Below are 27,687 nucleotides of genomic sequence, written 5' to 3' on the forward strand. Positions count from 1 at the left end.
TTTAGGTAATAGGAATTCTAAACCCATACCAGAATAAATTTAGTATGTTAACAAAGTCCAATCGCTGCTTTGACCAAAGCAAACTGTTCTTCAGAACTAGCTAACTTTGGAGCAAAATAAAAGAAATAACAAACAGCCAGGTTTTTGGAAGAGGATTCGTACATTACATGAAAGCATAATCAGCTTGCAGTTCATTAACTTGATGCTTGTATGAGGTAATTATTTTTACTTTAAGAACTACTCTTCTGCTTCTTCTTAGCCACCAAGAATGCAGAAAGTTGCCTACATTTCCTTTGAAGATCTTTCAAATCCTCCTCCAAGTTCTCAACCTATTTTTTTGTGAGCAACGCGAAAAAAAGTTAGAACAGAACTATTTTCATGTTAATAATAAAAATGTGTTCTCCAAATACTATTACCGTCTGTTTCAACTCCGTTTCCTTTTTCCTGAACTCCTCACACCTGTATAAAAAGGGTTCAGTGAGACTTATTCAACAACACAAGTAAACGAGAAGCCCAGGCAACGTAAGCAAAGTATGGACCTTGGTGTATGTAAGATTAGGAGAAACTAAAACAATATTAGGTTTAATCCGTGTGTCTAAACTACACAACGGGGGTCATTATTTAGAATAGGCACCATAAAGGTGCAATAAATATAAAATATCATAGGAATATCCTATTTTCCTATTTACATGATTACTTAACAGTGTACCTTGTTAACATTGTATGCCAGAATTTTAGAAATCTAAACATTGGCCATTATGTCAATTACGAATCAACCCTCAAAAGTTTCAGCCATAGGGTGAATACATGAATTTTTTATATTATATTTCAAATACGACCCCTGACGCAAGATTGCTTGAAGTGTGGGTAATGCACAGACCAACCAATCTTGTGCACCTGAAACTTAACTTTTTTTATTGGAGCAATGACGGTAACTAGGATTTGATTTTAGACAACTTAGTTATAGAGGCTCTGATAATACAATATCATGAACCAACTATCAAAAAGCATAAGCTGTTGCAAACACAGAAATGGCTTTATGTTACATTTCTAACAATGTCAAAGTTATAATAAGGATTAATTAATATAGGTATAGTGAGTTAATAAATTAGTTAGTTAGCAGAATAATAGTAGGTTGGTGGCTAAATAAGACATTTGCCTATAAATAGGAAGATGTCTAAAGGCATAGGAAGATGTCTAAAGGCTTTAGGTTGGTGGCTAAAGGCTTAGGAGAGTCCAGGACGTCTAGAATGTTCTGGGATGTCTTGTCTAGCAGAGTTCTTTCTTTTTCTTCAATATAACACAAATATAAGTATCTTGATGAAGTATAATTTTTTTTATTAATGTGAGAATTTAGATTAATATCATATGGACGATATAAATATCCACTCGAACAATGGATATTACCAGAAAATGTCTAATTAAGCTATTGGCTAGTGTAGGGACATTTATTATGTATACCAGTGTCAGTGGATTCTACCTACCCCTAATACATGTAAAAATTTATTAAAAAGAATAATACGACTAGGAGAGCTGGAGAGGATAAGATTACTAACACAATAGAAAACCAAGATAAAACAATCCCAGCCTCAAAATTACACTCCTTCAACCCATTATAGATGCAAGTAAAAACAACAACTCAATAAGCTTTTTGTTGATATATAGCATACCACATTAAGAGCAGGGAAGGAGATTGATCAACCGTTTTACATTGAAGGACAGGTATAGCTTGTCAAGAAATATAATAATGATGAGAAGATAAATATTTGTTTGTGCATACAATTTGAAAAGATACTTACTTCATGAAAAGTTGTATGTTTTCTTCACAGATTTTATTTTTATCAACAGCTACAGGCCCTGGAGTTCCTGTCGATGTAGCCTGTTGATACAAACAATACATGCTCATGAGTCCCAAAAAGTAGCATACTTACACTCAACAAAATAAGAACACTTTGTTCAAAGGCTGCATTAAAAGTATTGTGTTTTGGTAGAGAACCGTGGTTTATATAGCCAGTTACAAGATCAAATAAACCACAGTTTGGCCTATTGAACAAAAGTTGTTGTACAGAGTGCTATATTTTATCACCTTGTAATTCCTTAAGTGCCCTGTTAAAAGGACAATAAATAGATGCATACACAACAAGGAAAAACACAAAAGGAACTGAAGACTCTTGCTGAGGTTATAATCAGCACTATGGCATAAGAGAATAAGAGATGCTTGCAACTGAAATGTCATCTTTCACACAATCGAAATGTCGGGCATGACAAATGTAAGCCTATGTTTACAATTTTCAATTTCTGTTTTAAATTTTGATTACAAAAATGTCACATTATTTTCACTTTGTTTTGTGTTTTCAATATTTTGTACAAGAAAGAAACAGTGAAATTAACTTCTTACTGTTTTCAACATTCCTAGTAAATTTAAAACGAGTTGGCATTTTGTAAAAATTTTGGAAAGAAATCAAAAGAAAAAATGGAAACCAATTAAGCCCTAGTTTCTAAGTAGATTTTTTTGTTGCAATCCATGGATATAAAATAAGACTTCCTTCAGGCTTCATGTTAGGTTCATGTGGAAGCCAAATCTTAAATATTCACAAGTGATTGACACAATTCCCCTAAATCTTGACTGGGTGCCACTAGAAACCAAAGTTAGTAAGGAATTATGTATTTAGGGGAATTGTGTAAGCCAAATCTTGTGGAAGCCACTAGAAACCACAGTTCATGTGGAAGCCAAATCTTAAATATTCACAAGTGCAAACCATTCTGCTCTACACGTATTCATTTAAGACAGGAGTTAGAAACTGAATGTCAGAATTCTTTTCAAGCAGGTATAAGCCATTGCAAATGTGACTAAAAACATCATTATACCCGGTAATGCTAATCAACCAACTTAGTAAGGAATTATGGATAGGATTTTATAAGGGGAAAAAGGCATTGGTGAAGGAAAGGACAATGTACAGAAGAAGTGGCAATACAGAAGGGGTTCCTTTGTAGTGTGGATATAACTGATTGTTTCTTTACAGGGAAAAAAATATTGTTTGAAGTTCAATGATCTAACTCGAATAATTTTGCTACATTCAGCAAGGTAAAACCATTCAACATAATTAGTCACATGAAAATCAATTATAAAAGAGAACCACTGATTTTCAAGAAAGTCCATCCATTTTCCGGTGCATAAATACTAAAGTCATATCCTGATAGAACTCAGAATTTCTGAGGTAGATTATTATTGAATATGAAAGAAAAAGATAAGCACAAGGCTCTATAATGGAAAATACTCCAGAGTCTGTGACTCCTTACCAGAGAGATATTCTCTCCTAACCTAATTCTCACCAGCAAACATGCCTCCTTTCTCCTGCTCTCCTCCCTCCTTATATAACCCGTATTAACCTAAAATAACCTAGCTGCCACATAGGCTACAGATATTTATTTTTAATATATAAAATAACACTAATACTAATTATCTCTAATAACCCCATCCCACTAATCAAGGAAATACCCCCTAATAAACTGAATCCCACTAATCAAGGGAATCATGCCAGCCCCACTCATTAATCCTCATATCTGGTGTCCTATCATGTCCATACGCAATCTACTGTGTTTCTCTGCCAACAAGTGCAACCTTGAACCAACTAACCGGCCTCTATAGTACATGTTGATTGTGTTCCACATTTTCAAAACCCATGATCCTGACTACTCTGAACTATCATCTACAACTCTAACATGTAAGAATGTGCTATTCCCTATAGTTCGTATCTATTTGTGTTCAATGAGCTATAAAAAACAATATATTTCATTCCACATACAGCAGCAATTACGATTCCAGGCGGTACATCAGATAAATATGGCCTTTGGCAGAATACATCAACTACTTACACCCGCAATTGTCTGATCTATGTACAGATCATCTTGATGCACATTCTGTGTATTAGTGGAGCGCCCAGCTGATTGTCGAATCTGCGTTTCTTTTTGCACATTTTGTGATTTGAAATTAAGAGGCTGATATCCAACTAAGTGACAGTGACCTTTCCTGTCTAGTCCAGAACAGAATTCACCAAATCAAACAATGCCAATATTGATATTCTGGAAAATATGTATCAGGAACAAAAATTTAGGCAATTTCCAAAAAACCACATAGCAGTGAATAATGCTTCCATAAATCTACATTAACTCTTTAGGGCCCATTTGTTTAAGCTTTAAAAAAAGCGAATCTAACGTTATGTATAAAAGTGACTTATTTTTTTAGAGATTATATGCAAAACTGGGACTATTTTTTCTTTGGTTTCATTTATAATAAAAAGTACTTTATATTTTAAAAGTTAGTTATAATTTCAATTTTTCAGAAGCTACACAGAGTAGCTTCTCAAAAAAAATTGAAATCTTTTTTTTCAAAAGTTTAAACACATCACAAAAATTTTAACATGATCATTTTTTTCAAAATAAGTGATATTTTATTAAAATATGTGAAATATATGGGCTTTAATTTACATCATAGTAAATTATATTGGTACTTATGTTTGAGTTATCCCCGCTGAAGGAGTATAAATAAGGATGTACGATGGCAAATATAATCCACTTCAATCCATGGCCAAGTTACCACATGATTTTCAAGGGGGCCTATTGTGAAGCAAAGTAGCTAACTATTATTGAAGTGAATACAGCTTCTTCCACAGTTATTTTTTTTTTTTTGGGTCTTTTGGCCACCGGTCTCCACGGGGGAAAGGGGCCCCACGTGACTAATCCTTCCGCAGTTATTTACTTCCATTGAAGTTGAACTAAGTAAATTAACAGAAAAAATTTCTGATGAAATCAGAGTGAACCTTATAAACTGGTTATCCAACACATGAACAGCCATTAAATAAAACAGCTTATTGAAGGGTATGAGTGAATAGATGAATTAAGAAATTATAAAATTCCAAGAACATTAGAAGAAAATTAAAATCTAAGTATATTCACATGATCATTTATATAATAAAATTAGAATCAAACTCTGAAACTAGTTTGGCAACACACCCTGTTTGGGAAAACAACTTAATTAAGGGCTTATGGTCATAAACGACCATAAGTGCTTATTCATAAGCAATTTGAAAATAAGCTATATATAAGCATAAGCTCTTTTTCATAAGCTATCCGGAGTAGCTTATGAAAATAAGCTCAAAACAGCTTATGGTAGGCCATAAGCTGTTTGCATAAGCTCTCCCAAACACTTGCACAAGCGCTTAAAATAAGCTCTCCCAAACGGGGTCAAAGTCCCACGCCATAAAACTTATTGAAGGGTGTAATCGTGTGAGTGAATTAAATAAATATTAAAGAACAAGAAATCTATAATATTTCATTATGGAAGCATTATGCAATATCAAACACTACATATTATAAAATTTAACACTGAAGTGTACATCTTCATAGAAACAGAAAAACCTTAACATAGAACAAAATAAAAATAACTGTTCAAGATCAACAATGCAACTCAAACTTACCAGTAATCATTCACCATCTGTTTCAGCTTGGTTTCCAACCTTACAAAAAGCAATGATCTCTCGAAGTCTTGCTTGTCATGTGCAGGTTCTATAAAGTTGGCCTCAAGAACTCCTAAATATGTAATTGTAAATTAGAAGACAGAGAAATTTCGAAGTGCTTGCATAGAGAACTGAACAGGGAAGGATAGGAAAATACCGACAACACCACTCCCTCTTGATGAACCATCAGGATTAACTTTCCAAAAGGGCTGCATCCTCACAAAAAGGTTAACCACGTGAGTATCAGAAGTTTAAGCAAATAGTGCATCAACAAAAAAAATTCAATTATAATTATATTTTTACCAATAAAGCATTGCAAAGTTCCTTAAACTTCCATGTTTCAATTTACATTTTGAATATGAAAGCTTATTCAATATATATGAGATTTGGGAGCATTAAAAAGAGTCAAACTGACGAAATAGTGAGTTTTAATGACTCAGAAGATGCTCTATTGAATACACTTGATGTAAAAATTATTCGAATCTCAATATAAGCTAATGAGCTAATTACCATAAATAGAGGTGTATCTGAAATGTATTTCTCGCGTGTATTATTCACAATATTAAACAGATAAATATAAGAAACAACGGCTGAAAAAGATTCCAAACATTAGGATTAATAAATTGTACACGGAAAATATGCCTAATTAACTGTGGTAAGCTTATCAAGAATACAGGGAAAAATCAGTTACAATGAATGTTTTAAAAACCGAAATGGTCAATCAACAGGTAAAGGTACTGAGTTGACGGTTTATGGTTGAATTGTGGTTGAACAATAGTCAAACTTCTTATATCTTCAATATTATATATTATATAAAGCAATCAATTAATATAAAGTGTTAAGAAACTGCTCAATTAAATTTCAAATTGATATAATATGATCATAAATATTAAGATAAAACGAAGATGCTTGAAAAACTGACCAAGATAAATGTAATTGAGATAAGACATTTCAAGCTCCGAAAACATACCTTGATTAGGCGATTTTTGTGGTATACATTAAATCCAGCAACATTAAGATTAGGAGCCTCCTTTATAAATCCGATGGTTGTATCCACCATAGCCTAAAGAAGACCAAAGTCATATCGTGAAAATGTAGAAAACAAAATTGTTTTGTTAACAAGTTAAATGTTAACAGGGTGATACGGTACTAAACAAAAATAATAAGTTTCATTTACAATTTTATATATGTAATTACTATGCATTTATGTCACCTAGCATGTATATTATCCTTTGTTGTGTAATTCAAACACACAGATTCATTCTATGTCTCCCGTTTCTCTCCCTCTCTCAAAATGGTATCAAAGGCTAATGAGATGCAACCCTAATCCATGATTCCCAGCGGACCTATTGTCCGTGTAAGCTTTTTTTCCTGAAACCGTGTTCCAAGTCACAGCACTCAATTAGAGCAATAGTTCTTGTTGCCATAAATGAAGCAACACTTGTACATGAGTACCAGTAATAAAATGTGAAATATTTCACTCATAGATTCTCTTCCAATTCTAGGCTTTCTCATACTTCCTCAGTTTGTTCCCAACAGGGACAATGCAAATCTTGGAGGTTTTGCTCCTCCCAACCCTTTCATCACATCAAAATTGCCTACCTCTCTTTCTCCTCCTGTGTACATGCCACTAATCAGATCTTTTCGCCTTCTATCTGTGCCAACTTATCATTTCATTTGTGCTCACTCCTATTGCATGACTACTCTCCAAAATTCCCATTGTTAGAATTTGAGCTGGACCTACCTAACTCAATCCCCAAAGCTTTCTCGTAATGAGGGTTTGCCAAAATCTTTATAAGGACTATTTTGATCATATTTTTAGTCGATACGAAATCATAACACACCCCACTCAAGCCCAAGATTAGACATCTGGCGAGGAATTTGTAGGAATTACGGCTGGAGTTTACACAAGATGGATGGTCACTATGAAGGCATGTAAGGGTTTGCAATGATGGCCAGATTTTTGGTTAAATCAAGGATAGACTTTGATATCATGTTAGAATTTAGACTAAGCCTAACTCAACTCCATAAACTATCTCGTAAGGTGAGGATTGCCAAAAATCCTTATAAGGACAACTTTCATATTATTAGTCATTGTGGGATCTTACCAGGGTTGTCAATAGCGCGCGATCGCGGCGCTATCGCGGCGTCGCGGAGGCTGGGCGCGACGGCAGGGGGTGTAGCGGCGCGGAAATCGCGTGGCGGCAGTAGCGGCGCGATCGCGGCCAAAAATCGGATCTGGTGCGGCGTAATAGCGGCGCGATGAAGAAAGAGGGGTAAAAACCCTAAAGTTCTGGGCGAAAACCCCAAAATGCCCCAGGATTTAAATATTATTTTAACTTTTTAAAGGGCATTTTGGGGTTTTCAATCCTTTAATGAAACGCAGTGTTTCAAGGGAGGCCTGCTGTTCATGGTGAAAACCCCAAAATGCCCCCATATTTAAACTCAGTTTCAAACTTTTCAAGGGTATTCTGGGGTTTTCACGTGTTTAATTGAAACACAGCGTTTTGGGTCATCTTCAACCTGCGTTCTCCTCTGTTTAACCTCTGTTTTTCCCCCACGAAAACAGAGCTGCTCCTCCTTCCTCCTCCTCCTTCCTCCTTCCTCCTCCTCCTCCTTCCTCCTCCTCCTTCAGTGTAGCGGCCGTAGCGCTACACGCTACAGCGCTATTGCGGTTTTGGGGGTCGCCGCTACGCGACGCTATCCGCCATTAACAACACTGGATCTTACACCCATCTCACCCTCCCTACACATGACACATTCTACTGCTCTCTTCATCCTTCTCTCCTATACTATAATATTAGGAGGCTTATCACTGGAACAATCACAAAAGAAAAAATTTATTGGCAAATGAAACCTTCACAAATTACTCATTTGAAATGATCTTTAATTTATGCAGAACAAGTAGCAATTTCCATGGTAGTTCTATGTAAAATTGCTCTAAATGCTTTTACAATAATACTCTCATATCATGGATCTAACCTCATTTGATGCCACAGCTTGCTGGGGCCTGTATCTAATTACTTCTGAGTGTATTAATTCGTCTGCAATGTTAAACTGGTCCACAAGTTTTCCCCTTAGAATGATTTTAAAGTTAGAAAATTTTCTGAGGTACAACATTGACACATATGCCTGAAAAGTATAAAGGGATAATCAGATTCACATAGTGATGAACTCAAGAATCAACTACTGTATTATTGAGAAAACAGAGTATCAACTCTCAAGAATTGAGGTTGAACTCGAGATTACAACGATGGAAACTGGAATGCAACACAAACCCTAGCCTCTGGAATTCGAGATCCAGAATCTCCCAAATCCTAACCAACTCGATAACTGCCTCAACTGAATGACCCAATCCCTATTTATACTAATTGCTAGCTGTCTAACAGAATTGTATTGCTGACATCAGCATAACAGCTAAGCAGCTATATTAGAAGTAACCTTCTAAGGCTTACTTCCCTTATGTTTCCTAGTATATACCTTTGTAAACCTAGACTTAAGTATTTTAGGGATAGAACTATCATCAATACCCCCCCCCCAGAAGTACCACCTTGTCCTCAAGGGGAAAGGTGGGAAAAGCTTCATGAATCTTCTCAGCTGATTCCCAGCTATTCTCACAAGCAGGAAGGGACTGCCACTGAATAAGCACTTCCACAACTCCCTGGGTCAATTCTCTGACAGCAAGCACTTCCTCCGGTTCAACCAGCAGCTCATGGTCCTCGGTCAAAACAGAAGGCAAGTCCTGAACTTGGAAACCAGTACCAATTGCTTTCTTGAGTAAGGAGACATGGAAAACTGGATGTATGCGACTGGTAGGAGGCAAATCCAATCTATAAGCAACAGTACCAATCCTAGCAGCCACAGGAAAAGGGCCATAAAACCTAGGACTGAGCTTCTCATTAAGCTTCTTAGCTAGGGATCTTCTTCTATAGGGCTGAAGCTTGAGATAAACCAAGTCCCCCACTTGATATTCAACATCCCTCCTTGATTTGTTAGCATATTTCCTCATCATGTCTTGGGACTTCAAAAGATTAGCTCTCAAATCCCCTAATAGTTCATCCCTGTCTGCTTGTAACACATTCACAGCCTCCAACTTAGAAGGAATTGTAGTGCCATGGAGTAGCAAAGGAGGGTCCCTCCCATAAAGAGCCTGAAAGGGAGACATTTTTGTAGATCTATTGTAGTTGCTATTAAACCAAAACTCAGCCCAAGGTAAGCAAGTAACCCACTGTTTTGGTCTAGAGCCAGTCAAGCATCTAAGATAAACTTCAAGGCATCTATTCACAACTTCTGTCTGGCCATCAGTTTGGGGATGATAGGCAGAGCTATACTTCAGTTTAGTCCCTGAAAGTCTGAACAATTCTTTCCAGAAGCTACTCAGGAAAACTGAATCCCTATTAGAAACAATAGTATTAGGAAAACCATGAAGTCTCACCACTTCTTGTAAGAAGGCAGCAGCTACATCAGGAGCTGTGTAGGGGTGACTGAGAGGAACAAAATGTGCATACTTTGTCAACCTATCCACCACCACTAAGATAGTGTCCTTCCCTTTAGACTTAGGAAGCCCACCAATGAAGTCCATGGACACATCAGTCCACACTTGAGTGGGAATAGGCAAGGGTTGAAGTAATCCTGCAGGAGACAAGTTATCAACCTTGTTCTGCTGACAAACTTCACATTGAGCCACAAAATCCCTGATGTCCCCCTTCATTCCCTCCCAATAAACCACTGCAGCCAACCTCCTATAAGTTCTGAAAAAACCAGAATGTCCTCCAACCAAAGAAGCATGGAATTCCTTGCACAAGATAGGAATCTTGTTAGAAAGTTTAGGAAAAACCAACTTGCCTTTGTAATACAATCTGTGGTCTCTCAAGGTGTATCCCCTATGAGAATCAGGATCCACAATCAAATCCTGCATAATAGCCTGTAATTTATCATCGTGCATGAGTTCAGCTTGCCATTCCTCTAGATCATTAACCTTAATGACTGATAGTGCGCAATAAGAACTTCTCCTGGACATTGCATCTGCTGCTGAATTGTCCTTCCCAGGCTTGTATTGAATCTCAAAATCATAACCAGCCAGTTTGGAAATCCATTTAAACTGTTCCTCCCCCAGCACTTGTTGTTCAGTAAGGAACTTAAGACTCTTTTGATCAGTTCTGATTATAAAATGCCTACCCATGAGATAATGCCTCCATCTCTGAACAGCTCTCACCACAGCCATCAATTCTCTCACATAAACTGACTTGGCCTGACTCCTATCAGATAAGGTTGCACTCCAAAAAGCCAAAGGTTTGCCTTCTTGAGATAAAACTGCCCCTAATCCAGTTCCAGATGCATCAGTTTCCAGGACAAATACCTTGGAAAAATCTGGAACAGCAAGGGAAGGTAATTCAGTGAGAGCTTGCTTCAAGGCTTCAAAAGCCTTTTGTGGTTCTGCTCCCCATAAGAAGCTGTCTTTCTTGAGTAACTGAGTCAATGGCCTGGCAATTTTGCCATAATCCCTTACAAATCTCCTGTAATATCCAGTGAGTCCTAGGAAGCCTCTTAAACTCTTCAAATCCTTAGGCACTGGCCACATCCACATTGCCTCAAGTTTCTTTGGGTCAGCAGCTACTGTTCCAGCAGAGAGTATATGGCCCAAATACTCAATTTGTTGCCAGCCAAACACACTTTTCTTTCCATTGATCTTTAGATCTTGCTGCTCCATCAATTGTAGTACTTGAGTGAGGTGAAAAACATGTTCTTCCATAGTGAGGCTGTAAACCAATATGTCATCGAAGAAGACCAAAGCATACTTCCTTAAGACTGGCCTCAGAACCTCATTCATTAGTGCTTGGAAAGTGGAAGGAGCATTAGTAAGTCCAAAAGGCATTACTATGAATTCATAATGCCCTTCATGAGTCCTAAATGCTGTCTTCTCTACATCCTCAGCCTTCATCATGATTTGGTGGTAACCAGATTTCAGGTCTATCTTGGAAAACACCTTAGCTGGGCCAATCTCATCCAACAGCTCATCTATCACAGGAATAGGAAATTTATTGGGCACTGTCACCTTATTTAATGCCCTGTAATCCACACAAAATCTCCAGCTTCCATCTTTCTTCCGAACCAAGATCACCGGGCTGGAATAAGGACTAATGCTAGGCCTTATTATGCCTGCATTCAACATCTCAGCTACAAGCTTTTCTATCTCATTCTTTTGATAATGGGGATATCTATAAGGCCTGATATTAGGAATTTGAGCCCCCTCCTTCAGGTGTATGGCATGATCATGCCTTCTATTAGGAGGTAACTCTGTAGGAGAGGCAAACAAAGTAGGGAATTGCCGCAAAACTGTCTTTAATTCAGCTGGTGTCTCCTCAGCAACTGCTTCTTCTTTCTCTAGCAGCTGGTAATGTAACATATATCCCTCCCCTTGCTGCTGTATTGTTTTGACAAAAGAGTTCATGGATACCTTTTTCTTCAAAAGCTCAGGTTCCCCTCTTAACTTCACTTTCTGGTTTCCTAACTTGAATTGCAGGGTGAGCTTCTCAAAGTTGGCCTTAATATCTCCCAACCCAGCGAGCCATTCCAGCCCCAGAACCACATCTACTCCTTTCAAATCAAAAAGATAGAAGTCCTGTACCACTTCTATGCCTTGTATCTGAATTCTTACCTGTTTGCAAACTCCTTTTCCCTCCACCTTATGCCCATCCCCAACCTCTACAGTGTATGTGGAAGTAGTTGTGACAACAAGTCCCAATTTCCTAGCCATAGCTCCTGAAATGAAGTTATGAGTTGCCCCACAATCTACAAGAACTATAATTCTGGTTCCCAACAACCCTCCCCACACCTTGAGGGACTTTCTTGTGGAAATTCCCTGTATACTGAGCAATGAGAGACGCTTGTACTCCAACACTTCTTCTGAATTTTCGAGCAACAACTCATATTCCTCCATATCAGCTCCCTCTTCCTCCTCAGCCAGCAACATGACTCTAAATTGCATGTTTTTGCACACATGATTCTGACCAAACTTCTCCTCACACCTGAAACATTCTCCTTTCCTAATCTTTTCCCTCATCTCCTCACTTGTTAGCCTCCTAAATGGGTTGCCTCTAGGTGTTTTATTAACAGACTTGTCATTAACACTTCCACTAGAGGAATTTGATCCCTGTGTTACTGAATTTCCTCCACTCTTCACACCAGATTCAACTGTAACAGTTTTATGATAAGTTGAAGGTTTAAAATTGGACTTGTAGGAGTTATTATACCTGGCAGAACCATTGGTTCCAGCTTTGCTCACTGCCATATTCTTCTTTTCCACCATCAAAGCCTTCCTTACCATAGCAGCTAGTGTGTCAGGTTCATAGAGCTTGATTTCTGCTGAAATCTCCTCCTTTAAGCCATTGACAAATATGTCCATGAAGTTTTCTTCACCCACTCCTCTCAGCATTCCTGCAAACCTTTCAAACTGCTCCACAAACTCCTCTACACTCCCTTCTTGCTTGAGTGCCAAGATTGCTGCAAAAGGATTTGAAGCTGCTGCAAGTTGGAACCTGGCTAGCAGTGCTTCCTTGAACTTGTCCCAAGTTGTGGCAGTGTTGCTGGTTTCCCACCATTGATACCAGCTAAGTGCTTTTCCATCCAATGCAACCATAATTGCTTGGACCTTTTCTTCTTCAGTAGCTCCCTTAAGCTTGAAGTACCTTTCCAATTTCTGAATCCAACTATAGGCATCTTCATCTCCTTGGAAAACTGGAATCTCCAATTTCCTCCATCGCTCAGTGTGAGAAACCTCAGAACGCAACTCATTCACTGTATCTCCTTGAACATCACCTTCACTCTCTGTTCCTTCGATCGTTTTCTCCTCCCCTGTTCTGCGATGAAATTTCCCTGTGCGTTCTTCGCTCCCTTTCTCACCGTCACTCTTCGCAGCAAGATTCTCCACAATCTTCTCCAATGCGCGAAACCGCTCCTCAGTTCTTTCGCGCTCAATCGCGCGCTCCCGGCGCTCTTCCTCTCGAATTCGACGATCCTCTTCTCTGTCGCGACTCATCAACTCGATGAGTCTCTCGATTGCATCAACACGAGACTCCATTATACTAGCAACCATAGAATGGTACCACAGCTCCTGGATGGAGCTCTGATACCAACAATGATGAACTCAAGAATCAACTACTGTATTATTGAGAAAACAGAGTATCAACTCTCAAGAATTGAGGTTGAACTCGAGATTACAACGATGGAAACTGGAATGCAACACAAACCCTAGCCTCTGGAATTCGAGATCCAGAATCTCCCAAATCCTAACCAACTCGATAACTGCCTCAACTGAATGACCCAATCCCTATTTATACTAATTGCTAGCTGTCTAACAGAATTGTATTGCTGACATCAGCATAACAGCTAAGCAGCTATATTAGAAGTAACCTTCTAAGGCTTACTTCCCTTATGTTTCCTAGTATATACCTTTGTAAACCTAGACTTAGGTATTTTAGGGATAGAACTATCATCACATAGTAAATATTAGAAATTGATGACATTAAATATAATTGAAATTCCAAGTGTTAACTCTTACCCTTAAAGAATGACGTATGCGGTAAGAAATATGTGACTGAAGCTGAACAGTTTTCTTGCTCAACTTTTTCTCATCTCCATGGTTGGTCTCATCTCTCAGCATGATATCCTGTGCAGAACAAAGTAGATCATGACTGCTATCCAAATAGTGAATGATATCAAGCTAGTGAAAATTTATAGAAACAGCACTCCAAGCACAGATATGCACTTACAAACCCAGAGGCAGTTGCTCAGACTATCAGAGTGAACTGTTAGTTTAGGCTGAATATCTGACTTCTATCATATTTATTCAACTTTAGTTAGATATGTTGTTGTTGAAATTAGACTTAGTTAGATTTGCTATATCTTTGCAAAATCCAAATCCCAAAAATAAGGGATTGAATTTGACTTTTTGGGAATGATTTCCCTTGCTATGTAAATAAATATGTAAAAGCCATCTGAGGACATATTCCGGTGTTGAAAAATAACATCGCCATTGAGTCCAGAGGCCTCCAATCGGTCATTCTCTGAAGCGTCGCTTCCAACCGCGTCAGCGCAGATTTGTCACCACGTTAGCACGTATAAACCACAAGCCACCCTCTAAGCTGCTGTTGCCAACAGCGCTTATCGGTTGGAAGCGTGGCATCTTCAAAGATGAAGATGCATTGGAGATGCAATAAAATTCAATGCAACTACTGAAAGGTAACAATGGGAGGGGTTTATCGCTTGAAACATCATTTGGCTGGCTCACAAAGAGATGTTGGATCTTGCAAAGCAGTTAGTGATGAAGGGAAGAAGGAAATGGAGGCAGCTGTTAAACATGGTTTATCTAATGAAGAAATCAGATATAATTATTGAGAAGGGTGGTGAAGAAGTTGGTGAAAAAGGAAAGAGCAAAGAAGTGGTCGGTGTTGGTGGTGGCATTAAAAGCACGTTGAAGAGAAAGTTAATTAGCATTCACACCACTATAGACAACATATTTAAGAAGGGTTCGACTTGAAAGATGAATCATGCCAAGCCATTATAATAATAATTTACAACAATGTCACAACATTAAATGAGACCAGGAGTGATAAATACAGTGTTGTGTGATTCATTCGCATGACAAGGCTAGGATTCAAGCCACTTTCATACCATTAAATCAGAGTGAAGTTATTGAGGGAAGAGATAAAATTGACAAAGGAGATATTAGAAGATCACAAGGCTGAACGGAAGAGAATGGGGTGCACCATACTGAAAGATGGGTGGATTGACAAAAGGAGGAGGAGGACATATTGAATTTCTTGGTGAATAGACCAAAGGGGGCAGTCTTTTCAAAGTCTATTGATGCATCCCACATTTCCAAAATGGGTGAGAAGTGTTTAAGATGATGGATGAAATTGTGGAAGAGGTTGGAGAAGAAAATGTTGTGCAAATTGTGACGGACAATGCAGTAAATTACAAGCCTGTTGGGGAAACGTTCATGGAGAAAAGGCAAAAGCCGTATTGGACGCCTTGTGCAGCAGACTGCATTGATTTGTGGAACAAAATGTTGTGCAAATTGTGACAGACAATGCAGTAAGTTACAAAGCTGCTGGGGAGAAGTTGATGGAGAAAAGGCAAGGGTTGATGAATAGGCCAAAGGGGATAGGCTTTTTAAAGTTTATTGATGCATCACACACTCCCAAAACGACTGAAAAGAAGTATTTAAGATGATGGATGAAGTTGTATTAGACACCTTGTGCAGCACACTACATTGATTTGATGTTGGAGAACATTGAGAAAAAGATTCCCATTCATGGATAGACAATTCCAAAACAAAGAGAATTACTTTCAATATCTATTCAAGGACCTCTCTCATCCGTCATCACACAAAAGAGAGAGAGATTTAATTAGTCCAGGGTCAAGGCTTTATTAAAATCCTATTTAGTTAAAAAAAAAAAAAAAAAAACTAGGCTCAAGCCATTCAAAAAGTCTTGTAAGGCTAAAACGTCCAGCCTAAGTAAATATAATTTATCATTGCTATTATTGCTAAGTTATACTTTTATCATAATATCTTGGCATTATATACTTATTGGCATTATAAACAGGTTACCTATATAATGATTTCAGCATATAACTCTATCTAGGGATAGCCTAAGGATGACCTATTTAAATACTTCACTCTGAAGCGGGATTTTAAATTGGCTTTCAGGCATTTAGAAACCCAACAGAATCTAGCTTACTTCTTTCCATACCTATAAGCTTAGCTTAAAATCTTGATGGCCTATTTCTAGATAGTTCTGTTTTGATATACTTTAACTCGTTAGTTAGCTCGTAAGTCTGCTGGCATATCTAAAAGGAGTTTAGTTAGTAACTTAAATGTCTTATTATGAAATAGGCCTTTAAATGGGCTACCAGCCATATCAGGCTTTCAAATAAGATCAGGTCAAGCCTAAAAGAAGCCTGCTTAGGCCTTACTATTATAAGTAGGTCAGACCTATTTACGCAAAGTCCAGTCTAGCTATAGGCCTTAAAATTTATAAGTCAGACTTATTTATGCAAAGTCTAGCCTAGTGTATTCCCATCCCCAGGGAGAGTAGTTGACGATGTGGTTTTGGACAAAGAGTTTTGGAAGGATGTTGTCACTTGTTTGAATTTGAAGGGTGCATGTCCTTTGATGAAAGTGCATCGTTTGGTTGAGTCAGATGAGAAGCCAGGAGTTTATTTATGAGGTAATGGACCAATGTAAGGAGAAGATACAAAGTGCCTTCGATGGCGGCAAGAAAAGGTAACTAACAACTTTAGCTTTAATAGAGTTTAAATTTTTTGTTGTTTTTAATTATACGGAAACTGGAAACTAATTCAGTTTATTTCATTCTTTAATTATGAACCCCTATTTAATATTAATGATGAGAGATAGGACAAATAGCTCCACAGACCTTTGCATGTTGTGGGCTATTATCTTAAGTCTTAACCCCCAATTACAGTATAGTCTTGGATTTATGTATGATCTTGAATCAATACTACATCATAAAGAAGTCAAACCATTGAAACACAAGTATCAGTACTACTGTACTAGAGATGATAAAATCTAACATGGTCTAATAATTCCTGAACCGGAGGTAGGTAAAAAAGGAACTCAATGTCATTTTCTAATGAATGATACATAGGACGTTTACAACATATACAGGTTGCATCTAATCTATCCTAATTAAGGAATCACTCACAAGGAAATAAATCTGCCATAATTGCGGAAAATTATGGAAACAAATTTGTAAGTACAAAAACAAAAGAGCCAAATCCTAATATTACGAGTAGTAGTAGTAGTAGAATTTATGTTAGTATTAGTATGCAACAGTAGTGCTCCCAGTAACTCAAAATATTAGTAAATATATGCAAGTGTTTTGCAATTTCAAAGCGCCATAACAATATAACATTATCAAGAACCTCCTTTATTTTCCTCCTTCCTTACCTTTATTTTGGAACATTCCACCTAACTATACAAACCTTGCAATCTAAACACACACTAAAAAATATATATTTGAATATTTCCCTTCAATGAAGAATATTACAAAATGCATTTCCAAAACAAACCTGTCAATGAAAATGTTCACGTAGCAATGAAGAAAAATACAACATACCTCAGCATCATCATCAAAACTCAACTCATATATTCCTTCATCATTCAACCATAAATTGTATATTAAAATCTTGGTTCCATGTGATCCTATATCATCAAACTGAAAAGTATAAACAAACTAATCAGTTTTAGTCCACAACTTGCAAATTTTATGAATGCAGAAACGAGCTACCATTGGCTCTACTACAATTAATTTATTGATACATCATTTCAAGGTGGTTCATATGCTAGTGTTTTAGGTGGTGGAATAACATATGGCATTATACAAGAACAATTTAGAGGTAAAAAATCTACTTGTAGATTTAATATATGATTAGTATTATGGCATAAGACTAATTCATGTATCCAACCCCACCTAGTGGAAACGGTCACGGTGATGATGATCTTAATAAGAAAACTCCACCGAAACATAAAAACTTTCTGTAGCTGTCTAGAAAACTAATTCATAAACAATGAATGAGTGCATAATTTAGACAATTTATGCGATAAAGGATAACGTTCATGGCCTCATGGGTATGAAAAAGCAATTCATAACTTTTGATAAACATTTAGCCTTAGAGCATCTCCAATGCTAGTTCTTATTTCTTAGTTCTTAGCACTATTCATGTGGGCCCGTACTGCCACATGTGCTCAAGCAACTCTATGCACATTTTGCTCCAACCATGAGTTCTTAGTTCTTAGTTCTTAGCACTATTCATTTGGTCCCACAATATCATTATAGCAGTAATATTTTTTACTTTCATATAATTTTGATTTAAATTTAAATGTTAATTCAATATCTAAATTAAATGAATTGATGAATAAGAGAGAGAAAATTAACTTTTCATGCTAAGAACTCAAAAAGTAAAACATCTTATATAAGAACCTAGTTCTTATTTTTAAGAACTAAGAACTCCACGTCATCTCCTCCAATGGTTAAGAACTCAGTTCTTAGTTCTTAACTCAAAAATAAGAACTAAGAACCTTGCATTGGAGATGCTCTTAAAGGAACCTTCCACTTTCTCTATCTTCTCACATTTGTGCAATTCATCTCATAGCACAGCTCAACAGATCAATTAGCCTCAGTGACACAATAACACTTCTCAGGGTTAGGCCTAACTCTACCCCAAAAGCTAGCTTAGGAGCGAGGGTTGCTCTACCCTTCATAAGTATTATTTTGGCCACCTCTCTAGTCAATGCGGGACTTCTCAACACACCCTCTCACACCCCTGGCTGGACATTTGGAGAGTGGAATTTGCAGGAATGAACATTCACGGGTACCCCATATAATTATAGTCTCCAATAAACAGATCTAGGATAAGCTATGATACCATTATAATTTGGGTTATGCTTAAATCTACCCCAAAAGCTAGCTTAGGAGTGAGGGTTGTTGTACCCTTTATACGGACATTTTGACTATATCTCTAGTCAATATAGGACTTTTCCAACACTCTTCTCTAGAGGTACATAGCTACTTGAAATACTGGTAACATTTCATGGATAAACAGTAGGAACGAAATGAACCTGAAGCATGAGCTCCTCCTTTGATGAGAAGGGTGACCAATCAAGAATTGTTTTCAAGTTGTCTGACCAATCGTCCTGTGAGCTATAAATAATTGGCTCAGCCCAATGGGTAGATATGTCAAAATCTATCTGCATTGAAAGTGATACTGAATATATAAATTATATGAAAGCAGAAAACACTCACTGTAACATATTTGAACATTTGGGGAAGAAAATATTACCATTGGAACAATAACATCATCTTGCCCAGTTGTACGCAAAAATGTGTAGGATAGTAAACCCACACTTTGTGTTGCCCGGCTGAATGACATGAGTTTAGAGAACAATATCTTATCAACAATTAAGTTACAAATATTATTCCAAAAGACGAAGAATTTCACACATAAATAGATGATACAATTAGAGAAGAAGAAATGAATTGTAAAATTAATGAAATTGTATTATTGTTGTTCTGTTACAGTGTTAGGAGCAGGCTTGTCAATAGCACGCGAAAGCACCGCTTTCACGGTGTTGCGGTGCGGAGCCCCCCGCAACGGCGACGGTTGTCGCGGCACAGATAGCCATTGCCGCGGTCGCGAGCGATAACGCGACCTGAATCACAGCCATGGCAGCGCTATTTGGCAGCATAGGGATTAGGGTAGGAACAAAAGAGAAGAAGGTTCCAGAGAGTAAAAAATACCCTCAGAATTAAAATGTTATGGCTATTAATTGGGGGTATTTTTGGTTTCTCAGTAGTTGGAGGTACTTTGGGTTATTCAGTTCTATTAGTGGCAATATTTATGGTTGTTTGGGTTCTTATAACCCTAAAGAGACCCTGAAAGTCGAATTAAGACTTGTGCTGTCCACTTTCAACCTTTCTTTTCCCTTACTCCTGTGCACCACCACTGGTACCACCTTCCAGCAACATTCTGGCGTCTTCCAATGACTTATCCGGCGTCCTCCAACCTCCCTCCTCCCTCTTCCTCTTCTTCCTCCTCCTTCTTCCTCTTTCTTCTTCAGTGTAGCAGCCATCCCGCTACATGCTATAGCATTTTTGGGCCGGCCGCTATCCGGTATTGACAAGCCCGGTTCACAGAAGGGTTTATATAACCCTGTTGGAGTTTATGAAACAAGCTATCTAACTATAACAGAATCCTAACAGCTGGCAGCCAGGCACTAACCGTTTATAACTCATCAACTACTTGCTAATTGTGTACCGAGACTAAGCTAACTAACTCAATGCATGCTCTAACATTCCTCCCATAAACTCAAGGTGTTTTGAAAGAAAACAGAGTTTATCATGTAGAACATGAAACTGGGATTGAGAAAGAGCCATGGTCAGTATATTAGTGACTTGTTCAGTTGCTGGAATGTGGGAGACGAAGAGAGACTTGCCCATAACGTTTTCTCGGACAAAGAACACCTCAAGTTCCATGTGTTTTGTGCGAGAATGTAGAACAGGATTAGCACTAAGAGCAACTGTCCTTAGGTTGTCACAAAAAATAGCCGCAGAATCTAGCTGGATTAATGCAAGACTAGCCTACGAGCAACCACTTGTTGCTTTTCGGACCACCATGAAATGAGATTTGGTTCTAAGTACTTAGTAGAGGCAGGAACCAGAAGTTGAATGACAATCATCAGAATCAGAACCCCAATCCGCATCACAAAAGGCATGAATGGCTAAAGGCTTATTAGAAGAAGCAGGTTCTAAGAGCAAACCATACATGATCTATAGTGCCTTTAAGATCCCCCAGTATATATTTCACTGCCTTCCATTGATCAGCAAATGGATGAGCCATAAATTGGTTCACCTTATTGACACTAAAACCTATCTCAGGTCTGGAGATAGTTGCACACTTGAAGACCTCCAACGATGGAACGATATAAGCCAGGATCACCCACATAACCTGAGCCATGTTATTGAGTTTACAACCCCCAGGTAAAGGAGTTAAAATACTGTTAGATTCAGCCATGTTTTCTTTGAGGAGAAGAACAGAGATATACTTGGACTGATTTAGAGGAAGAGAGCCTCTTTACTTGAATACCCAGAAAATAGTCAAGTTTACCCAGTTATTTAAGTGCAAAGTGGCCATTAAGCTGACTGATCAGGCGTTGAACCAAGGAAAGAGGTTCCAGTAACTGTATTATCAATATAGATCAACAAATAGATGCAATTAGAACCTCTTTTGTAAACCATCAGCGGTTGCTAGAGATATCAGTGGCCAATACGTGGAAAGAAGCAACGATTTACTACTGGAACAGGATCAGCTCAATATCATGGGGGACTTTGGGAAATGAATAGTGGGTCAGGTCCAAATCTTTGTTTGTTTGCTCAAAAGTCATGTCCGAATAAAGAGACAGAATAGTCCAAAGGAGGAGACATAATAAGGATACTAAAAGAGAACCATACAGTTTGGACTTTTTGAGCCAAGCTCAACTCAATGAGAATAATTGTACAGCTCATGAGCTCTGAGATTGGTGGTTCATCTTCCTTTCAGACAAGGCATATTGCATGGTCCTGGTGCATAACCATGTGTTTTGGTGATTTCGTATGAGGACAGGGTGGCTGTTCAAGGGGTAGCCCCTTCCTTAGTCAGTAGCTTAGTTGGTTTAGGAACTAATGAGAGGGGAAATGTTATAAATAACAGTTAGATTCTTGATCTTTGGGATCAATGTAATTGGGAACTAGAAGAGGCCATGTTCTCTCGAATAACCTGGGCATTCTTAGTATTCTTTCATTCAATCAAATTTCTTTTCTTTGCTTTATCATTTTTATCCTTGAAGGGAATTTTGGTTGGCTGAAACCTTGGGGAAAAGAAGCAATATATGCTTATCTTTTATTCCCATTTTCATTTTCTATTTCTTCCAGTTATTTGTTACAGTAATTAGTGCAATGGTCTATACTTACCCTAAGTCTAGTGTGAATACTTGCCCTATAATCTATGCTTATGAGCTTATCTTTATTTTCCATTTACATTCGCTATTTCTTTCAGTTATTAGTTACAGACGTAATTAGTACAATGCTCTACATACCCTATAAGTCTAGTGTAAATCAAAGATCAAATTACAAAATGATGAATTGGGCATTGGACTATGCTTATAAGGTTTATATACATTAGTTGGTTACCCTCTTCTAAAAGACTATACCCTAAGGTCTAAGTAAATCTTTTTCATCAGCTAACATTGAGGCTTGTCAACACTCTACTGGCTAAGTATGGTGTCATTGCATCGCACATGCCTCATTAGATCTTCCCATACTGTTCAAATGAAAGTTAACATCTAAATGATGAAGCAAGTTATACCAATTAAAAAAATGATAAAGACAAATAACATCCAATTATAAACCAATATATAAAGGATAAAAATGTACCTTGAATTTACTGCACGACTGAAAACAATTGCATCAGCACCCAATCTCATAGTACTAGTCTTGAACCCATTACCATCTAGAAAATGAGATGTTATGTTACTTAGAGTTAGAAACAAAATAGCTTTTATGCAAACTATTCAAATAAACTTTAAAAAATAAAATTGAAAGGAGATACTGCATACAATAAGGCAACAAACCAACAATATATACAAGCAACTTAATAGCATAGGTATTACACACACACATACATAAGAAATTAATGAAGTGCTGAATCCCTGAGTAGATTTTTGATATTTTCATCATAGGTTTCACTCTAAACCAAGTAGTGTAACCTTAATTTCTTGGACGCCTTGGTGACTGGTTTACAAACCAATAGAAACAGATTCAACTAAACAATAAAAGAAGCATACACCAACAACCAGAGTCTGTTACCACTAGATAGAATCAGCTACATGGATCCTACGATGCTGTAAATATAATATCCTGTCATAAATCATGTCTAATGGTAAACCATTTAAATCCAAATTCTTCTAATGGTTTAGCATATAAAACCTAAACGATAGAGGAGTAGTAATAAATGGTTTGGCCTTTAATATCGTCAATATTGGACTAACTGACAGAGAAGCAGGGGAAAAACAAAATAACCATGAAAGGATATAACTAACAATATAACCTGGTTATCTCACTACAAAAATATACTTTGAGAGTTATTTATTTCATGTTTAATTGATACTATTAATAACAAAAATACCACCTTGATTTTATCTTGTTTCCTGTTTTATTTCAGACAAAAAATCTTAAAAATGGGAAATTGAACGAAAACAAGGTGGTGTTTTATAATTATAAGTGAAAATATATAAACTAAAAATGAAAAACAAAAAAAACGAACGCTGTCTTAAAAGATAGAAAAAAAATTTATTAAAAAATAGACTTAAGTCATACACACAAAAAGAAATGAATAGAACAAATTTAGTTACATTGTCCAATTGTTGTCTTTGACTTCTTTGAGGAATAACCCAAGCTCATGCATTTTCGTATTGAGTTCGGATCCATTCCACCACCATCATCTGCATTTGAGTCATGGACTCCATTTAGCCTTTGTCACATAATTAATATACAAAGGCAAAAAAAGACTATAACAGTATAAACTATGCATGTTTCGATACCATACCTTGGAAACATAACACTGGTGAATTATCCTTCATGTTATCAATCTTATCAACCTTTACAAAAGTTGCACCATTTTGAATCTAAAAATACAAAGGAAAATTCAGTACTTCTCTTTCTCCTTAAAGACAAAAACTGTTAATAGATTATCCAAAAGTTTCGTCATAATTGCCAGCCTTCATTGGAGATATGTTTTGCAAGTCATTTTACAGTTTTACAGCCAAGCAAATAAGACTTGAATATTTTTAATTCAAACAAAATGTATAAATTCATATACCATGTTTCAAAATTCAAACTGCAAAATTATCTAAATTCCATTCAAATTATAATTCTTTTGTTTGAAAAGTAGCGGTAAGATTAATTACTCCAAGATACTACTCAGAGTGCTGGTAGCATGTCTGAGAGACTAGAACCTAGGGGGCAGGTAAAGAGTCATATACAGGATTACTTAGAGTCCATTCAAATTACAATTCTTTTGTTTGAAAAGTAGCGGCAAGATTAATTACTCCAAGATACTACTCAGGGTGCTGGTAGCATGTCTGAGAGACTAGAACCTAGGGGGGCAGGTAAAGAGTCATATACAGGATTACTTAAAGTCCCCAGCTCCAAGTATTTCTTCCAGCGCGGAGACCACTCAACCAGCTCTTCGCACCAAGGCAACTCCCGAGGACGATTGATAACCAAGCATGACTACTAGTCACAGTGGATTCAAGCTGATGCACATGGAGAATGCAAATTTTAATCTGATCCTTCAACCAAGTGAGCCAACCAATGAACGTACTACGTAACCAGTTTTAAATACCATAATATAAAGCCAATCAACAGCGCATTCGAGACAACAATGAACATTCAAACATATTTTTCATGTCGATTAACTGCTACTATCTTACTTCCAAGAAAAGAGCAAATTATTATTGACTTAAATCATACCTCATCAACAGCATTATCCACCAGCTCAGCAATTGCTGCCAACCAATAAAGGCACATATGAATAAATGAGTAGCACATAATATACTGAAATTCTGTCAATAGTTGTCAAAAAGCATAAGAAACAAGTCCTAAATCAAGAATCAAGAGAAACATTAGGATATTCTAAACACTCTTCTTCTTTCTATCGAAAATCACCTTTGAACCCCATCATTTTAATCACAAAAGTAGCCCCAAGTCCCCAACAGCCATAGAAATTAACTCAGATAACGATTTGAAAGTTGAACCAATATGATACAGACACATCTTTTAATATTTGGATGCATACGATGAGGGTCTCCAAATGTTTGCTATTGCCTAATCAGTGCATGTTTGTATGTCAATTAAAAACCTTTAGACTTACGTTTATGGAGATCCAACACTCTTGTTGGATTGAATTTAACGTACATTTGGGGCACACTAATGGAAATCCAAACACAGTAATAAAACTTAATAAAGCCTGAGAGAGGCTGAGAGCATAAGCAGTCTCAGGCTCTAGGTTGGCAAGGCAACCAAATTCATGAGCAGCAGCAACTTGAAGTAGATGCATGAAAGATATAACCACTATCTTCCAACTAAACAAAGCTATAAAAACTACAAACAGATAATTACATGCCAAACCAGGTCCAAATATAACAAAACTAAACAATATTTTGCTGGATTTGACTTATAATAATTTGGAATTCACTTCGATTTCAAAATCGACCCACATAATTTTGATCAATATAAGTTGAATTGACAAAAGGGTTTCCAAAATCAAAATCAAATCAATTTTCACTCCATAACATTTCAAAAACAATTGTTTTACTTATCAATCAAATCAACTCCCAATCTGTGTTCTTGTTACAATATAAGTGAGCTAAAGAAATCACACCTCCAAAAGCCCACTTATGAGAAGTTGCATTAGAATGCAGAAACTTGGGGTGAACCCGTGCATGTTCCAAGTAACCTGCAATTAGGGCAAAATCAGCAATAGAAGAATGTGAATTATACGCTATAGGGCAAAATGTTGAAGATCACCTTGATCAGAAGCTGGCTTTACAGAGGGACCAACAACGTAATCACCGGCTTTCCAGAAGCTTCGGGAATAAACAGGAGCTGAATTTGAGGCAGGGGTATTCTTCGGCAGCGGAGGCTCAACTTGTATCGGCGCCGCCGCCACCGGTGGAGCCGCCGCGTCGTTCACTTCAACAGCAGCGACGGCGGAGTTTTCGGTACTATCAAGGTCGACGACGGGAACGTCGTCGTCTTTCTCAGTTTTGGGAATCAGAGACATGGAAGCGGAAGAAGAAGAAGTGACACTCAGAAATAGCGGCACTGTGCCCTCGTTTCTCGCTTAGAAGTACGAAACCAAAATTAGGACATAAATAACTTAAATAGTGCTAAATGGCTAATTGTCGTCTTCATGCTCACGGTTTGGACTTTGGAGGCTTGTTCCCAACATGATTTCACACTAATGAAGTTTTGTGATTGTTTTGGGGCTTTTGATCGGTGGTACCGTGGTAATTACTCTTTTCTTCGATATGCTTCAATTGATTATGTTTATTAATTATCCTTCTTTTGACTATGAATGATGTGGTAAAGGTAAATGTAAATTGCATAGATAGGTTTTCGATGATAGTGCTCATAGGCACGAGAGATGCGTGATTTGGAATGAAACATATCACGTAGCACAACAAGGTTGTTTGCATAGGGCCAAAGATGTGTTGGTTTACCTCTGCAAGACTTGAGGTGTCTATATGATCCAAGGGACATATATGGTTGTGATGGCTCTCGTGGTTGTTTAAGCACATAGTGGTATTGTGATATCACCCCTACGATATAGGGGTGAATAAGGAGGAACAATGAAAGATGTTGTGATAATGATTTATTTGGCTGACAATCCTAAAAACAATTGCTACTGCTGAAAGAAATTTTTCCAAATTAAAATTACTTAAATAATATATAAGGTCAACAACGTTATAAGATAGATTGAGTGTGTTAACTATTTTATCTATTGAACGTGAAATGTTGGAATTTTTTTTTTGATGCTTAATACAAAGAGAACCAAAGCAAAACAAAACAGAAAAAAATCCTCTACTGCCTAACTACCATGGTACCCAAGGAGTCGGCCAGGAGCAAAGCCTCCATGCCAGGTGTAAGATCAAGTTTTGATCTAGTAGTACAACTCTATGTTTTGATGATTACAAGTTAACCTTTTGATATGAACAATTGTGGTACTCTAACGTGTTTTTCTGAGTGTGCTATTTACAGGCTCTGACCTCAACTCAATCTCACACAAATCAGAAGCACTGTGTATAAAGAGTGACCCAAGCAACGCTTTCGCATTCACCATGTTCAGTATGAACAGTGGAAAAGCTTCAGAAGTTCTGAAGCTATACAAACTCTGATGTGGACTCAGTCGCTAGAAGCTCTGAAGATCCAGAAGTTCTGATAACCAAGAAACACTGAAGGTTCAGATGTTCTGATGGTGTAGAAGACTCTGAAGATCCAGAAGCTGAATAGTGGAAACTCTGAAGTCCAGAAGCAAGAAACTCTGAAGGCCATGTTCTTCCCTCTGAGTTCAGAATCAGAAGATACAATGGTCAGAGGATCTGTGCTTTCCCTCTGACTCTGATCAACCGGCTTCACAAGTTCCAATATGAAGTATTCCCCTGATCAGAAGTCTCCTAGGTTAAAAGGTCAAGTCGCTATCCAAGTACAAAAGCAAGTGTACCTTCCTGACGACCTACCTAACGTTCTCAGCCACAGCAGAAGCTGGATTTTCCAGAACTGCCCTCCAACGGTAGCATTTCCCATGCAACGCTCAACCCTAATCCTTGGAGTATATATAAAGGCTGAAGATTGAAAGAAGCGGCGAAGAAACTAAGTAGAAGCAATACACACGCGCAAGACATATTCAAAATATTCTAAGCTTTCTTTCATCTTGAAATTCATTGTGTTTACTATAAGCTTTTTAGAAGCACTTTCTTTGTAAACAAGAACTTCATATACAGTTGTATAGTTTGCCTTTAGGAGATCAAGGTTGATCGGATCCTAGAGAAGAC

The 27,687-nt window shown here is 37.4% G+C and overlaps 1 protein-coding gene across 2 annotated transcripts; it reads right to left on the reverse strand.

Moving 5' to 3' along the window:
* On the reverse strand, positions 1 to 26,105 carry LOC130714434 (protein MICRORCHIDIA 1-like). 2 transcript variants are annotated; one of them, XM_057564330.1, is made up of 18 exons: positions 25,661 to 26,104; positions 25,515 to 25,589; positions 24,605 to 24,639; positions 23,679 to 23,757; positions 23,485 to 23,574; positions 22,508 to 22,583; positions 19,380 to 19,458; positions 19,159 to 19,287; positions 17,657 to 17,755; positions 14,077 to 14,184; positions 8,499 to 8,648; positions 6,487 to 6,579; positions 5,674 to 5,725; positions 5,478 to 5,589; positions 3,877 to 4,030; positions 1,800 to 1,879; positions 417 to 459; positions 1 to 329 (listed from the first exon to the last, which is right to left on the reverse strand). In XM_057564330.1, the coding sequence occupies exons 1-18, from the start codon at positions 25,914 to 25,916 to the stop codon at positions 231 to 233; spliced, it is 1,809 nt and encodes a 602-aa protein (XP_057420313.1). In that variant the 5' UTR covers positions 25,917 to 26,104; the 3' UTR covers positions 1 to 230. The 2 variants fall into 2 exon arrangements, with proteins under 2 accessions (XP_057420313.1, XP_057420314.1); XM_057564331.1 differs by lacking the exon at positions 8,499 to 8,648 and having other exon boundaries at positions 25,661 to 26,105.
* Positions 26,106 to 27,687: the final 1,582 nt, after the last annotated feature.

This window comes from Lotus japonicus, chromosome 4 (assembly GCF_012489685.1).
Source record: "Lotus japonicus ecotype B-129 chromosome 4, LjGifu_v1.2".
NCBI classification, from domain to species: domain Eukaryota; kingdom Viridiplantae; phylum Streptophyta; class Magnoliopsida; order Fabales; family Fabaceae; genus Lotus; species Lotus japonicus.

What these genes read in the sequence shown, in the direction of transcription:
- LOC130714434 (XM_057564330.1), bottom strand. Translation starts at nt 25,916, where the DNA reads ATGTCTCTGATTCCCAAAACTGAGAAAGACGACGACGTTCCCGTCGTC. An exon ending in AAAGACAACAATTGGACAAT is followed by an intron (nt 22,584 to 23,484) that starts GTAACTAAATTT and finishes CTCATTTTCTAG; the next exon opens with ATGGTAATGGGTTCAAGACT. An exon ending in AGGAGGAGCTCATGCTTCAG is followed by an intron (nt 17,756 to 19,158) that starts GTTCATTTCGTT and finishes TATACTTTTCAG; the next exon opens with TTTGATGATATAGGATCACA.